Source organism: Haemaphysalis longicornis, unplaced genomic scaffold, assembly GCF_048455015.1.
Source record: "Haemaphysalis longicornis isolate Haplotype H1 unplaced genomic scaffold, Haemaphysalis longicornis Haplotype H1 scaffold_3, whole genome shotgun sequence".
NCBI classification, from domain to species: Eukaryota; Metazoa; Arthropoda; class Arachnida; order Ixodida; family Ixodidae; genus Haemaphysalis; species Haemaphysalis longicornis.
Window position 1 is genome coordinate 198,967,788 of NW_027526335.1, and position 14,517 is coordinate 198,982,304.

The following is a 14,517-nucleotide window of genomic DNA, read 5'->3' on the forward strand; positions in this document are numbered from 1 at the left end:
ATTATGAACATATTGTAGTTGATACCATGTAAAATGCTTTCCTTAATCGCTAATAAGGCGGTTTCACTTAACCTGCCCTTTCGGAAGCCAAACTGTGAGTTGGATGTAAGGTTTTTCATGTTAAAATATTTTGTTATACGGGCATATATAGCTTTGTCCAGTCGCTTAGAAAAAATATGAAGCACTGATATGGGTCTATAATTAGATGCAGAATTTCTGTCACCACCTCTATAAATAGCGGTGACCATTGCTAGTTTTATTTTAGTTGGGACATTTTCTGTGAAAGCGGTAGGTTAAAAATGTGAGCCAGGGGATGGGTAATACATTGCAAAACGTATTTACTTGGTTTTATTTATAAGTCGTCAGAATCTAATGCTTTGCTGTTCGAAAGGTTCATAAAGGTGTTATAAACTTCATTCTCATCTGTTGGCATCAGAATTAGGCTATCGTTAGAACTATGACGGTCAGCAAATGAAACAGGGCTATTATCTTAGGGAGCAATGCTTACTAGTCTGTGAGCGCAGTGCCATTGAGCTTACGACTGCCCACACTTCACATTTAGGGGACGGGCTGCCTTTATCTCGGCCAAGAACACTGTTTATCAGTTTCCATGTCGCGTCAGGGCGCCTTTGGCTGATGTCAGCGAACAAATGCTCATAGTACCCTTTTTTTGCCCGTCTCTATTCCAAAATTATATACTGGAATTGAAGAACAATTACAGGTTTATGTCTTTTTTTGGAGAAAAGGTGAAAAAACCAATTTCCGAACGGGTTAAAAAGACAGGCGTCTGGCCTCTGACGTATATGCGTAAATTGCTGCAACCATCCCTGTGTTGCAAAACTTCAGGGTTGTGGCCCCGAACGAAAAGAGGACTAGCATCGACCGAGGAAGGCGAAGGCATTAAATTAGCATTGCTAGGTAACGTTTCCTAATGAAATAAATGCCGCGGCAATACAAGAAAAAGTGATCAATAATTTTCCTTTCATCCTAAGTAGACCAAAAGCCGAAAAGGGTGAGACCAGCGAGATGCAAATAAAAGTTAAGCTGCGGTATTTTACACCTGATCTAGGTTAAGATAACCTCACAGTGGCGGCCCTCTGAAAATCGCCCACCCCATGCCTGAGCTAGATGAGAATAGTCATTCAAGTAAATGATAGCACATTCTTCTTGTCATCTCTAGCCGTTGGTATCAGCGCCAGGAGAAATGAAAAACCTTGCTCGCGCCAGGAGATATGGAGTAGGGCTGATACCCCTGACACACGGGCGCCCTAAAGGCCTTTGCAGAGAAGGACTGCTACCGAAACGGCGTTCGCCTCGGTGACACACGACAAAGGAGAATCTCCTTCACCGAAACGGGCATTTCCCGTAAGGGGTGTTCGCCAATCTCCTTTCCCGCACGAAAAGGAGCAGCTAGCGGTGCAGCCTCGTAAGCAGGCGCTTGCAAATAATAAGCTTCCCAGAACTTAGTGAGACCAAATGCGATTTCATAATACTTTCATAAATTCTTAAAACTGCAATGAAATAAATTGCACCAAATAAGCCCAATCGTAATGTATTTCTGTAAACATCTGCCTACTGTTGCCAGATTAGGCACGGAACATAGGCTAAAAAAAGCACTCAATCGTTGATGTTTAATACAAATATGTGAAATTACCCATTTATTCGTTCTAAACAACAATAAAACGCATAGTTCCTATCTAAAATAATAAAGAAGGTCTATGAGCCACACTTTATTTTTGTTATGGTGCATGCTTTTTCCACAGAACTGCTAGCGCCACTTTATTGGTGTGTCAGTTGCAGCAACTACGTAAAGGAGATCGGGAGTTGCTGTGTGTCAGGAGCGCCACTCCTTTCCACAAAATGTCTTTTGGTGTGGCAAAAGGGGTTTAGTTTAAAGGAGATTTAGCGTTGCCGTGTGTCACAGGTATGAGGTCCACAGGAGGAACATCTTAAGGGGCAATATGATCAGCCAAGTCAACAAACAGAAGTTCTTAGCAGCATAGTTTTATGAAGAATCATCTCGGATAAAACGCTTAGGCAATAAAATTTTAAAAAATCGGCGTTCTCTACAAATTAAGAGGTTTAGTACCACCTTGGCTGAAACAACAGCTTCGTAATACGCTCTTCTATTTTAGGCTTTGCTACGGAATATTAGCGTGGGGAGCAACAAAAAGTTACAAACGGCTGACTGTCCGACAAAAAAGACTTCCCCACGTATTCGCCAGTTGTCAGGGACACAGTTCAGACTTAAGAACGAGTCCACTATTTCTTCAGTACCGCATTTATTACATGAAACTTATACAACTTATACGCAAAGAAAATCCTCATGCCAAAATACACAGAAATATCGAACTACGGGAGGCAGTCTTTATTCTTTGAACTCACCGACATACTCAACAAAGTGCAAGACCAGGTTAATTTTAAATTCAGCAGAAACATATATAAAACGCAAGCGAAAGAATACCTCTTAAATGAGAATGTTTGCTTCAATGGGTAGAACTGTGAATGTGTTTTTACATTTGTTTAATGCCGATGTTTTTATTTCTGTATATTTTTAAAACGCAGTTCTACCATAAATTGTCCACTTGTACTTTGTTTTACTTCACTCTTTTGTACACTGAAGTACAATACTGTACCTTTCGCATATTGTTCTTTACGCCTTGTGGTGTACAGGTTGCTTGATTTTTATAAATAAACATCAGAATGTCCAGATTGTTCGATTTTGCTGCTTCATTATACTGTACCAAAGGAGGCTGGGGCTCTGTCAGGCGGCTTTGTAGCCTTCAGTCCCAGCCTGCCTGCTCGTACTTATGAAGAAATAAAACCTTTAAAAACTTTAAACCTGCTTCGGCAAATAATCAGCCGTTTCATTGACCCATGACTCCTGTGACATTCATGTCAACGGCATGGGCTGCAGGATATCCCGCCTGATTGAGGCGAACAGAAAGAAGCAAAGGCTCAACAGACGGCTGCAGAATCAAATCGCCCATCTGAATCCCACAATTGCGGATCACTGACGCATGCCAAACAACCAGCAATGGAACCAGTTCTGCAAAGCTGCTGACGAGCAACTTTAGAATGAACAGATATGGAACCTGTTCGTGCACCTACAGGATGATACCAGTAGCAAGTCTCATCAGAGGGACAGACAAACAGTGGATGAAAACCCTTTGAGCGTCGTGAGCTTTTTGGCAAGAAAGATAGGACTGAAACTCCCACCCCAGAGGAGATCGAAGCTATGAATAGCATAAAAGAAAAACCTGACATGTCGCCACCACTGCTGGTAAGGTTTTTAACACAAAAATGCGGGACACTTGGCTCAACAAGCGCCCTACGCTCAGGTCAGATGCTATTTACATAAACGAAAATCTGTGTGCGCACACTAAGATGCTTGTTTTGGTGGCAAAAATCTTGGTAAAAATTTGTACAAATTTGTGCACGGAATGGTAAAGTGCTTATGAAGAAAGAGAAAAGAAATGCTATCATAAAAATTTTGTAGTCCACTCAAGCTCCTGGAAAGATGCATTATGAATAAAAAAACCTTTGATCACTAGATTACACAACAACAAAGCTACAATAATGATAAAACAAACACCAGTCGTTAGAGTTACTTCATTTAAATATTAGAAGCACTCATCACAATTGGGATCTTTCTGGTTATTGCACCACTAAATGCCTTTCTTTTTTGGACGTCGTAGTATAACCTCAGGGTAATGTTGACAGTACCACTATCAGAAATACCAGTTAGACGACTTTTGTCAGTTCCATTTATGTAGGAAAAAAGAAACGGTGGAGGATTGGCGATTACGTGAGACATAATAGCTATGTGATCAAATGGTACTCTTGTTAAGTGAGCATAGGTAACTCCACCGGCTATCAAAAAACCTCGGGCATCCTACCTCGTTACAGTGGTGTACAGGCCACCGGGAAAAAGAAGGTAATAGTTTTACGCAAGTTTAAGCAGCTATAATGACAGTGTATAAATATATATCCGCAGCACCAACACGGGCATATGGGATTACCAATCTCTCATTTTAGTATATAGAGTCGAACACAAAATAGCTAGCAGAACTCAAGGGGTCATCCTACGAGACAAGTTAACTGGATCAGGCATTGACCATATTATAACTCCAATAATATGATCTGCAGCCTTCAGCCAGTATTACAAAACAAAAAGTCACTGGCCAATAGTTTGTGACCCTTACTGGACACATGAAATATAAAAATATTCAAGATAAAGCGAACTTTATGCATGTTTCATTTGTACACAGTGTAAATATTTACAAGTTAATAGTTCAGGAGGGCAGGAACAATTTAATATTTCTAGAGCATAGTAGGCGTATGATGACCTAACTACAAATCTGAAGCATATACAGAAGTCAAGCCAATAAATGGTAACAATCAAACGTAGAAAAAATAAAAACCATGGTTATATTTTCTTATTTTTATATTTTTCTTTCCTCCAAGAAAATATAAAAAAATAGTGACCTCGTTTGACGATAACTACATCGATCATAACAAAGATAAAAGGCAAATTATTTGTCTTCACAGCCCGCATGCAAAAGCTGAACTCTCCTTCTCTTTGTAGTTATATAACTGTTGTGGTAATCCGGCAATAGTGGCGGTGGACAATCCCGCGCGATGGACATGTGCCGGCGGAGGATGAGGAGGTGGCGCGAGAGGAGCGAGGATAGGACATGGCGGACTCGGCTGGGCGACGTGTGTGCAGCCGGATCGGCTGAGCGGTGTACCTTGGCGTAGCGGGACTCCAAGTAAAGGTGTGATCGAGGGGGCTCAGTGTCCTTCTTGAGAGCCGCGGCCGGGCGCTAAGACCCCGGTACCACATTTGGAGCCCTGAACGTGGGGCCGGCCGTGGTTCCTGGGAAGGGCATTGTGGTCTTCTTCCCGCCCAGAATGCAGTGGCACAGGACATGGTGAGTGGCGTTTTCGAACGGAGGAAGCAGCGAGGCCGGCTCGGAGCGGTCGCTGCTTTGGGTCGTGCGTGATTTCGGTGGACTGCGTCGTCGCTGTGCCGGCCAGCGCCCAGTGATGATGACTCTTCAGGACGGCAGCGATGACACGGCAAACGTGACCGACAGCTCGCTGAAGATGCGGTCAGACACGATCGACCTGGCGGACCAGTCTCTGGTGGTGGACATCTCGGATGCTCTCAGCGAGAGGGACAAGGTCAAGTTCACGGTCCACACCAATACGACGCTGTCGGACTTCCAGAAGCCGGAGTTATCTGTGCTTCGGCAGCACGAGGAGTTCATCTGGCTCCATGACGCCCTGGAGGAGAGCGACGACTACGCCGGGATGATCATTCCTCCGGCCCCTCCGCGGCCGGACTTCGACGCCTCGCGGGAGAAGCTCCAGAAGCTCGGCGAGGGCGAGGGCTCCATGACCAAGGAGGAGTTCGCCAAGATGAAGCAGGAGCTCGAGGCGTACAGCTGCTGACGACTGCGCCGGGCACCACCCCCGCGGAGCAAGGCCCGTGGACAGGACCTTGCCACGTTTGGACCTTCTGCAAGGACCCCCGGGTCTTAGGAGGCCACATGTGGCACCGGTCTACTGCCATCCGGGCTGAGCCGTGGGAGTCCCTCGAGAGTGCCGACGACTGCAGCCGAGGGCAGCCAGCGTCGGCCTTTTCTTCGGGGGGGTGGGGGGAGAGTGTGGTAATCCGGCAATAGTGGCGGTGGACAATCCCGCGCGATGGACATGTGCCGGCGGAGGATCAGGAGGTGGGGCGAGAGGAGCGAGGATAGGACATGGCGGACTCGGCTGGGCGACGTGTGTGCAGCCGGATCGGCTGAGCGGTGTACCTTGGCGTAGCGGGACTCCAAGTAAAGGTGTGATTGAGGGGGCTCAGTGTCCTTCTTGGGAGCCGCGGCCGGGCGCTAAGACCCCGGTACCACACTGTCTATGTAGAAATTGCAAATTTGCTGGTGTTAATTTTTTACCAATAGTAATGTACTTTGCGCAATATTTGACGATACATTTTTATATACACGCCATATCGAATACCTTGCTGCTCGATAAGACGAGTTTGTGTATTTATATAAAAGCGAGATCTGTACGTGACGGGAAATTGCGTAAATTCATATACAAAGCCATGGGGAATCTGTAATGCACAATGGTGTCTGAATCAACGCTTTAGCTGCTCCATATAAACTGAAACTGAACATATTGTGCAAACTATTGTGCAGGGTAACCGAAATAATAGCATATAGCACATGGGAATTCCCGAACGAAACAACAAAGCTGATGAAAACGTACCCAGTTTTCCACGTGCATTAACCTTTTTTTCCTCCTAAACTTCCCAAAAACGGTTTCTCGGATGTCTTTAAAATGAAGAATGTAAAAATCCCAAACCTCCGCTGCATTCAACTGTTTAATATTAAAAAAGTTCTATTTTGCTTCAACAAACTGCCGAATGACGCTCAAGCAGTCCCTATGAAAGACGCTCAAGCGTTATTTCTTGTCTGGGTCTCCCAAAATAGCTTCTAAACAAAACTTTCCTCGTAGAAAAATCTTAGGTTCATTTCGTGTGGTCTATCATTTCCAGGCTAACTGTAGGCTTATCTACGTTTATTGTACAAGATTTGAAATTTTACAGCGCTAATACTGTTTTGCAGACATAAGTGTGTCCTAATTACATGGTACCTGTCGCCTTCTGAATTGATGTGTTAGTTACGCTTGGCTCAAATATATGCGTGGCTTGTGTAACTATGTACGGAGCGCTATTTTACATGGAACCTCATGAATAGGTAATGTATATGTGCTCGTTTTCTGTCCTCGTAGTACATGCCGTTTTTCGTATAGTTTTTGTTTGGCGCATGACTTGTTTCGTGCAAATTCGTTTTTTTACAGCAGGGACGCACAGTTTTAATTACACTTATTGACATAAATTCAAGTGCGAGTGTACTACTTTGGCCTTATTTCAAGTGGATATCAAAATATACTGTGGATTTATCATCTTTGTTTTGGAACCGGCTGCCCTATGCTGCATAAAAGCAGAATTTACATACGCGGGCTGTGCTTGTATTTGTTTGTCTTGAAGATAAAATAAATAGTATTTATGTGTGTATGCAGGCATGTATGTATGTATAAAGATTCGCATATCTGCTGACTTCTTTAAACTTCATACAAATCCGCCTAAAATCTCCTCCTTGGGCTGTCAAGCCTGCAGTATTGAATAAATAAATTAAAAAAAATCAGTCTACGTTGATGCCGACACCGAAGTACCCGCAGCGCCCCGAGCTCCCACCCCACAGGGGCCTTTTGAAGACCCGATAGCCCTGCATTAAGTCTTCAAACGGTACACGCGGTATGGAAGTTGTACGAAACCTCCGGTGCGCATGAACTTATGAACCGCAGTGGGTCGTCCGATTGCGGCCGTTGTGTCCGCAATCACTATGCAGGGAGTACTGTGACGAAGCAAAGCGGCGCTCTCGTGTGTGGTGCCAAGAGTGCATGCCCGCGTAAGAGAGTCATCTTCGAGAGAAAGGCGGATAATAAAAGTCGAGTTGTTGTTTAAGACGCGGTTTGTAAACTTGCGCGCTCTGCCGAGAAGGGCGTTCCCACAAGGGATGTGGGCACGTGCGTGCAAATCAGGACTCCAGAGCGCTTGTCCGGTCGAATATTTACTTGTAGGGACTGTGGTCAATGATGTGCCGGTTTGATCCGTTCGTCAATCATTACTGTGAAGCTAACGATGAGCGCGCCAACCGCCTCTGCCGAACAATGATCAACAGTAGCCGAGGAATGTTTTTCGCAATATACACGGATCCCTAGGTGCTTGTGAACGCTGTCCTTCATTGTGAGGGGATATCCACAGGCGGATATATTCAAACTGGCAATTGCGTTTCTTTGAACAAACATTTAGTGCAATAAAAAGATGGTCCAAACGACAGACAAAACATGTGCTATGCCTTGTTTCAGAATAGGGTGAAAAGGGGCAAAATACTACTCAAGCAACCAGTTCATGGGCTGCTGTTTGTCTTTGTTAAAGGTGCTGCTGCTGAAAAGGTTCACTTTGAGCAATATTTCTTTGGTAAAATATCTATGCAATATTTTTGTTACAGGCCTTGTTAGCTAGAGGGTCTTATGGTAACACACTGACTCCAGCTTCAATGCACTGCGCTGCACTCACGCCTTTCGCGACGATGCCACAACTAGGAACTATGAAGAACAAATAGCGTCATACATTTTCAAATCAGTTCAGCTGTCGTAGCCGATTTAATATATCTGGTCGTAAAAAAGTGTTTCCTAGAAAACAATCGTCGCCTGTCATTACACAAAGAGACCGAAGCGTTTTGATTACCTCTGCGCTGCTAGGTGAGTCAATATTTCACACAGGCTTTTTGGACGGGTTGAGAAGGCTTACAGGTCCGCTGTCAGATCCGATGGTATTTTTTACATCTCTTGAAGCGAATGTTATTAGTCGCTGGCAACACATAACACATTAGCCGCTGGTAACACATATATTACAAAACACCTTCCTGCTATCGGTATGTTGCACTGATGATTGCCGCGTGACGTGCGCTCGGTGTAACACATGATGCTGTTCCGGGCCAAATGTATTGTAGGAAATATTGCATGATCGTAATGTCCTCTATGAACCTCGCCACGGTGGCTCAGTGGCTAAGGCGTAGCGTTGCTGAGCGCGAGGTCACGGGTTCGATTCCCGGCCGTGGCGGCCGCTTTTCTAATGGGGGCGAAAAGCAAGAACTCCCGTGTATACGAGATTTCGGCGTATTGTAAAGATCCCCAGGTGGTCAACATTAATCAGGAGTCAACCACTACGGCGCGGCTAATCACCTGCGTTGCGTCGGTGCGTTAAGCCTACTATCAATCAATCAATCAAAGCCCCAATATAGCAAATTAAATCTATGCGCGCGTAAGTACCTTGATTTAGTTATATAAAGCTACTTTTAGCACGTGTTGATCCCGCAAACACCACAAATATTAGTTACGTTGGGAAATGGCAACAAAACGAAAGCGACGACAAAAAGTTTCATCAAAGCAGCAAAGTTATCAGATGGCAATGGTGGCTTTTCTAGCCAGCAAATTTGGGTCCTAAATTACAACCGATGCACCACTGACTGTTATTTTTTTTCTCGGTTGTCCTGTGAAACGAAGCTTTTTTGCTAACGCGATTGCGCTGGACTAACGCAACAGCAACGGCGGGTTACCCCCGCGAGATAACCAAACACTAGAGTAGAGCACATGCAGACTTTATAGGAAGAGTGATTATTTAGGGGAATCCTCTCAGTAATCTCTCTGCATTTCGGGGTCCGTGTGCTTCCTAGAACTGCGCAGGATAATCGAAGATTTGTTATCACATTTTATACAATGTTATGCTGTTTACAGTCAGTTATTACAATTGTTTTATTGATAAATAACGCTAATTGCTCCTAGCGTTCTTTTTGAACCTTCGAGTGAAGGATAACGGCCTGGTATGATCGCTCAATACGGTAAACCGCGTGTGAGAACTATTGCGTGGTTCTGCTACCGGTTGTTCACACCAAAGCATTGTTCGTCCCTCACGCCGTGATCACTAGCAGTGCCAGGAAATGGTGCCATCGCAGCAAAAACGACAAAATTAATAGAGCACCAAATCTGCCAAATTCCCTCTAGCCCTAACATAACCGTGTTATGTCACGTGTTGAGATGGTGCCCACACGGTACGTGCGTGAGCCATACGTTTCTCACAACGGCGTTAGGCATAAACGGTGGGCTACTAAAAATCCAAATGGCGGTTCAACAATGCGCCATTGCAAAACGGTCTTCTTCACTTATCTAAGAAAACAAGTAAAGCACCCAAAGAAAAGAACAGCGGGAACTGACAGGGGTGCATTCTGGTACACTTAGAACTCTTACGTCTTCAAGCGGTACTCGGAGCTTGACATTTAATTGGTTGAATGTTACTAGGCACTTCGTGGGGGTTTAAAGTTAGTGCTTCTATAGGCTAAGCAAAAACACGCGCTTAACAAGGGCAATAGGCCAATCCGCTAAGAAATTGGAATGATGGCAGGAACGAAAAGCAGAAAAGATCATAAATAAACATCAAGCTGTTTGGCAGACATCTAAATATACAGAAGCGTACGTGTCCTCTGGAAGTTTACTCTAGAAACAAAATACCCCATGAGTTCTATAAAATATGCAGCGCAAGCCTAAATCTCAGGCGCTCGTATCTCTAAACATTTTTGCTCTCCAAGTGCTGGTATTGCAAGTGCAGTCCCTGTCAAGATATTCTACGAGACTTAAAATTTCCAATCTCCACGAACATTTCACAGCACACGCTTACTTCTTCAGCGAGGTTGCAATCTTTTATGTCAGAATGTCGGAGAAGACAACTATGTTTCTTACTGTCCTGAAGCAAATTTATCACACCTAAACGTTCAGCCCTTGCTTTTGATCTTCTTCGACCAGAAACCGTGGGGGTTAACTAGAAAATTTTGACAACGATGGTACATTTTCAAACCGGTTTCTGATAAAATGTTTGTTTTTAAAGTTTCGTATTCGATTCAACATTGTAAGGAAACATTTGGAGTGACACCGACCGGTGAGCAGGAAACCGTCGTGCATGGCTGCTGCAGTGTCCACTGGTCTTCCATGGTATCCCTTGAATACAAAAGCACCCTTGACGCATATCTCGCCTACCTCACACGGTCCGAGTGTTTGTCGGGTCTCTGGGTCGACAACCTGAAAAAAAGCGAAAGCGGTGCTTGATCACGAATACGTTGTCAGTGGCCCGAAGGCATCTTACCATGTAATGAAATAGTGCTTTCCAGGGAAAATGAGATGCCAAAATAAATATTTCCGGTGTATTCATGTTGAACGCAACTGCTTTCTATAGGAAAAATTTGCAGCTTGAAGGCTCGTCACAGATTTGTCGCAGATTTGTCACAGATTTGTCACACATTTGTTGTCTAAAGGAGTTACGTTGAAGGAATCAATTTTTGTCTGAATCTACCGAGAATAAATTGTAGCAAATTCTAGATATTTGTACAAGTAAAATGACTTTTCCGCTTGCCAAGATACACGCTATAGAAATCCGCCATACCCATATGCGTAGTTGTGTTCAGTTATAAAATATGTTCTAGGAGACTTACGTGCGAAAATCTGTCTGTACATTCTTCTTGAGCCTTTTCTTCAACAAATGTCCCAAAGAAATTAACGGGCTGACGTCTTTGCATGCAAGAGATTGTTACGTTTAATAAGAACAAAGTAAGTTTGGCACCAAATTACAAGGTTTTCTTCAAGATCATGGAAGTCATCTAAAACAAGGCAAAAGCTTAGCTACTGGAACTCTACCATCACAAGATACAGTAGGATGAGGTTTTTTCAGTGTTTAAGAGACACGTGCAAAAAGCAATATCTGAACTGCAGATAGCCTAAACATAAAAAAGTATAAAACAGAAAGCTTTCTTAGTGGGCCCGATGACGGTCTGTCGCTAAACTAGAGCATTTCTCCATAGTCAGGTTGGTCACCGAAATGCTCTGATAAATCTGGGACCACACGGACCGTGCATGAAATTGGTCTTCCTTTATTTATTTATTTCCAATAATGCCACTCTGAGCTTGAGAGAATTGCAGCTGGGCACAAGAAATACAATGCATTCATATGCCACTGTAGTTACAGGGAACGAAACAAACATTCGTCACTTGTAGACGATTACTCACAACATAATTTTCTATTTTGCACAAAACCGCCGGCATGAATTTGTAATTCTAACATTTTCAACAAAAGATATCAAAAGAATAAACCAAGATATAACATTACAGAGGCTAAGACACTTAAAAAGAACAACGAAAACGCAAATATTTCATCATTGAACATAGGGAAACCTAAGGCGGAACACATGGAAATGGGGCAAGGGTGCGAGAGAAATACGCTGTTTAGTGAGACAATAATCAGAGGATAATAAACATGTGTATCAGCCCACAACGGGAGTTAACAGAAAAACAATTTAGTGTAAGCTTTCACATAACTAACTGATAATTTTTGCGAATTCAGCTGAGGAAGTGATTCTGGTGATATCAGGATTTAACTGGTTTTATTCATGTATGGCACGCGGAAAAAATGAATATTTAAATATATCATTGTGACAGAAATATTCTGTTCAAGTGTAGTCGTGTTGATGTCGCGTTCGACGGGACTGTGAAAGTGAAATATACTTGCAAAGTCGATTTTATAAGCGTTGTGAAGGAACTGGAACAGAAATTTAAGACGCGCCTGCGTTGCCCTAATTGCCAATATACGCAGGCCAGAGGCCGACAGTAGGTTGGTGGTTGAGTCAGTGCTCCTATACTTATTATGAATGAATCTAATAGCTTTTCGTTGGACATTTTCTAAAGTCATGATATGAGAGAGAGAGAGAGAGAGAGAGAGACAACTTTATTACGCAATAATGCGAGAGTGGTTCCTCAGTCCAGGAGCCCATGTGCTGTCCAGGCTGCCGTAGCCCTGGTCACAAGCAGTAGCTGGTCCTCAGGTCGACAGCTGGACAGCAGTATCTCCCACTGCTCAGGGGAAGGGGACGGGTTCAGAGGCGGAAGGTCCGAGTTTTTTGTGCAGTCGAATAATATGTGTGCCAGAGTTCCTGGTTCGTGGCAGAATTTACACTTATCAGAGTACTGTGTAGGGAAGAGTAAATGCATACGGATAGGGTGGGGAAAAGTACCTCCTTGAATTTGTCTGAGTGTGGTTTCTTGGCTTTTGGTCAAAGATGTGTGAGGACTAGGGAAGGTCTGTCTCGTGGTTCGGTAGTATTGGGTGATTTCTTGGTAGGTGAGGAGAGGTGCGGAAACATCCCCGGTCTCAGCGGCTCGGTGAGTGAGGTCTCGAGCCTGTTGATGAGCAAAATTGTTGCCCGTCAGTGCAGAGTGGGCGGGAGTCCACACAATGTCCACCCGATGGGCAGGCGGATGTTCATTCAAAAGTCGGTTTGTGGCGGGGGCCACCCGTCCCGACAAGAGCCTGCGGCAGGCGGCTTGCGAGTCCGTCAATATAATCTTGGAGGTGGTTTGGGTAAGGGCGAGCGCAATAGCTAATTCTTCAGCGTCCAGGGAGGAAGTTGTCCGGATTGAAGCGGTGTTGATGAGGGCGTTCTTAGATGTTACCACGGCCACCATAGTTTGGTTATCTGAGTAACTGGCCGCATCTGTGTACATTACGTCGGATCGGCTGCTGTAAAGTTTTTCGTGGGCTTTGCTTCGGGCTTCTCTACGACCAGGGTGGAGGTCCGGGTGCATATTTCTGGGAATGGGGCGCACAAAAATGGACTGGCGCCAAGTGTCGGGGACGGTGACCAGGTGAGTCTTGTCAGGGCATGACCATTGAATATTTCGAAGGACCGCGCGGCCTGCTTTAGTTTGGGCAAGTCGAAGGCGTTGACTAGAAAGGTGTCCTTCGATGAGCTCCTCTATGGTATTGTGGAGCCCCATGCTAAGTAGTTTGGCCGTAGACGTGCTCATCGGGAGACCCAAAGCTTGTTTTGTTGCTTTGCGAATGAGGCGATCGAGTTTGTCGCTGTCGGTTCGAGTTGGGACAATATATGGCGCGACGTAAGTGAGGCGGGATATGACAAAGGCCTGAACGAGCCGAAGAGTATCTTTTTCTTTCATGCCTTGGTGTCGGTTGGTGATGCGACGAATCATATGTATTACCTGATCAGTAGCTTTACTGAGGTTGTAAAGTGTTTGGTCGTTTCTAGTGTTGGCTTGGATAGTAAGACCCAGGATCTTCAGGGCTCTAGCCGGTTGTATAGTGTGTCCGTCGAGGGTAATTGAGATTTGGTCAGGGTCAGAGTTGAGGCTGTGCTTACGAACTATAATTAATTCGGACTTTTGAGGAGAACAGCGGAGGCCATTGGCTTGGGCATACGCGTTCACTGTGTCCGCAGCACGTTGGAGAGTTTCTTGAATGCCCCCGAGGGAATCGGTGCCCGTCCACAAAGTGATATCATCCGCATAAAGGGCATGTCGAAGGTTGGGTATTTGCTCTAGGGCAGCGGGAAGGCCAATGAATGCGATGTTAAACAGGAGGGGAGATAATACAGATCCCTGGGGCGTGCCGCGACTGCCGAGTTGGATTGGTGTAGAGGTGATATCCCCTAGTTTGAGGATGGCTCGGCGATCTGTGAGAAAATCGGCGATGTAGCTGTAGGTTCGTTCTCCGCAGCCAGTCTGATTAAGCCGACCAAGAATTGCCGCGTGTGTCACGTTGTCAAATGCCCCCTTAAGATCCAGGGCAAGTATGGCTCGAGGGGAGTGACGGGTGGCTGGTGCGATTATTTCTTCCTTCAGTTGAAGGAGCACGTCTTGGGTGCTGAGGTGTTGACGAAATCCATACATGGAGTCTGGCATCTGTCCCGTATCTTCTAAATGCTGCTGGAGTCTTTTGAGGATAATGCGCTCCAATACTTTTCCAATGCAGGAGGTGAGTGAAATCGGTCTGAGGTCGATATGTGGGGATTTACCTGGCTTGGGTATGAACCGTACTTCAGCAGT

The 14,517-nt window shown here is 44.9% G+C and overlaps 1 protein-coding gene across 1 annotated transcript in view; it reads right to left on the reverse strand.

Annotated features, from left to right (window-relative positions):
- Window positions 1-14,517, reverse strand: part of LOC144175924 (luciferin 4-monooxygenase-like) — a 104,157-nt gene that overhangs the window by 5,662 nt on the left and 83,978 nt on the right. Inside the window, exon 8 of the mRNA XM_077704993.1 lies at window positions 10,566-10,707. Coding sequence (XP_077561119.1) covers window positions 10,566-10,707 — 142 coding nt within the window. The remainder of the gene's footprint in view (window positions 1-10,565; window positions 10,708-14,517) is intronic.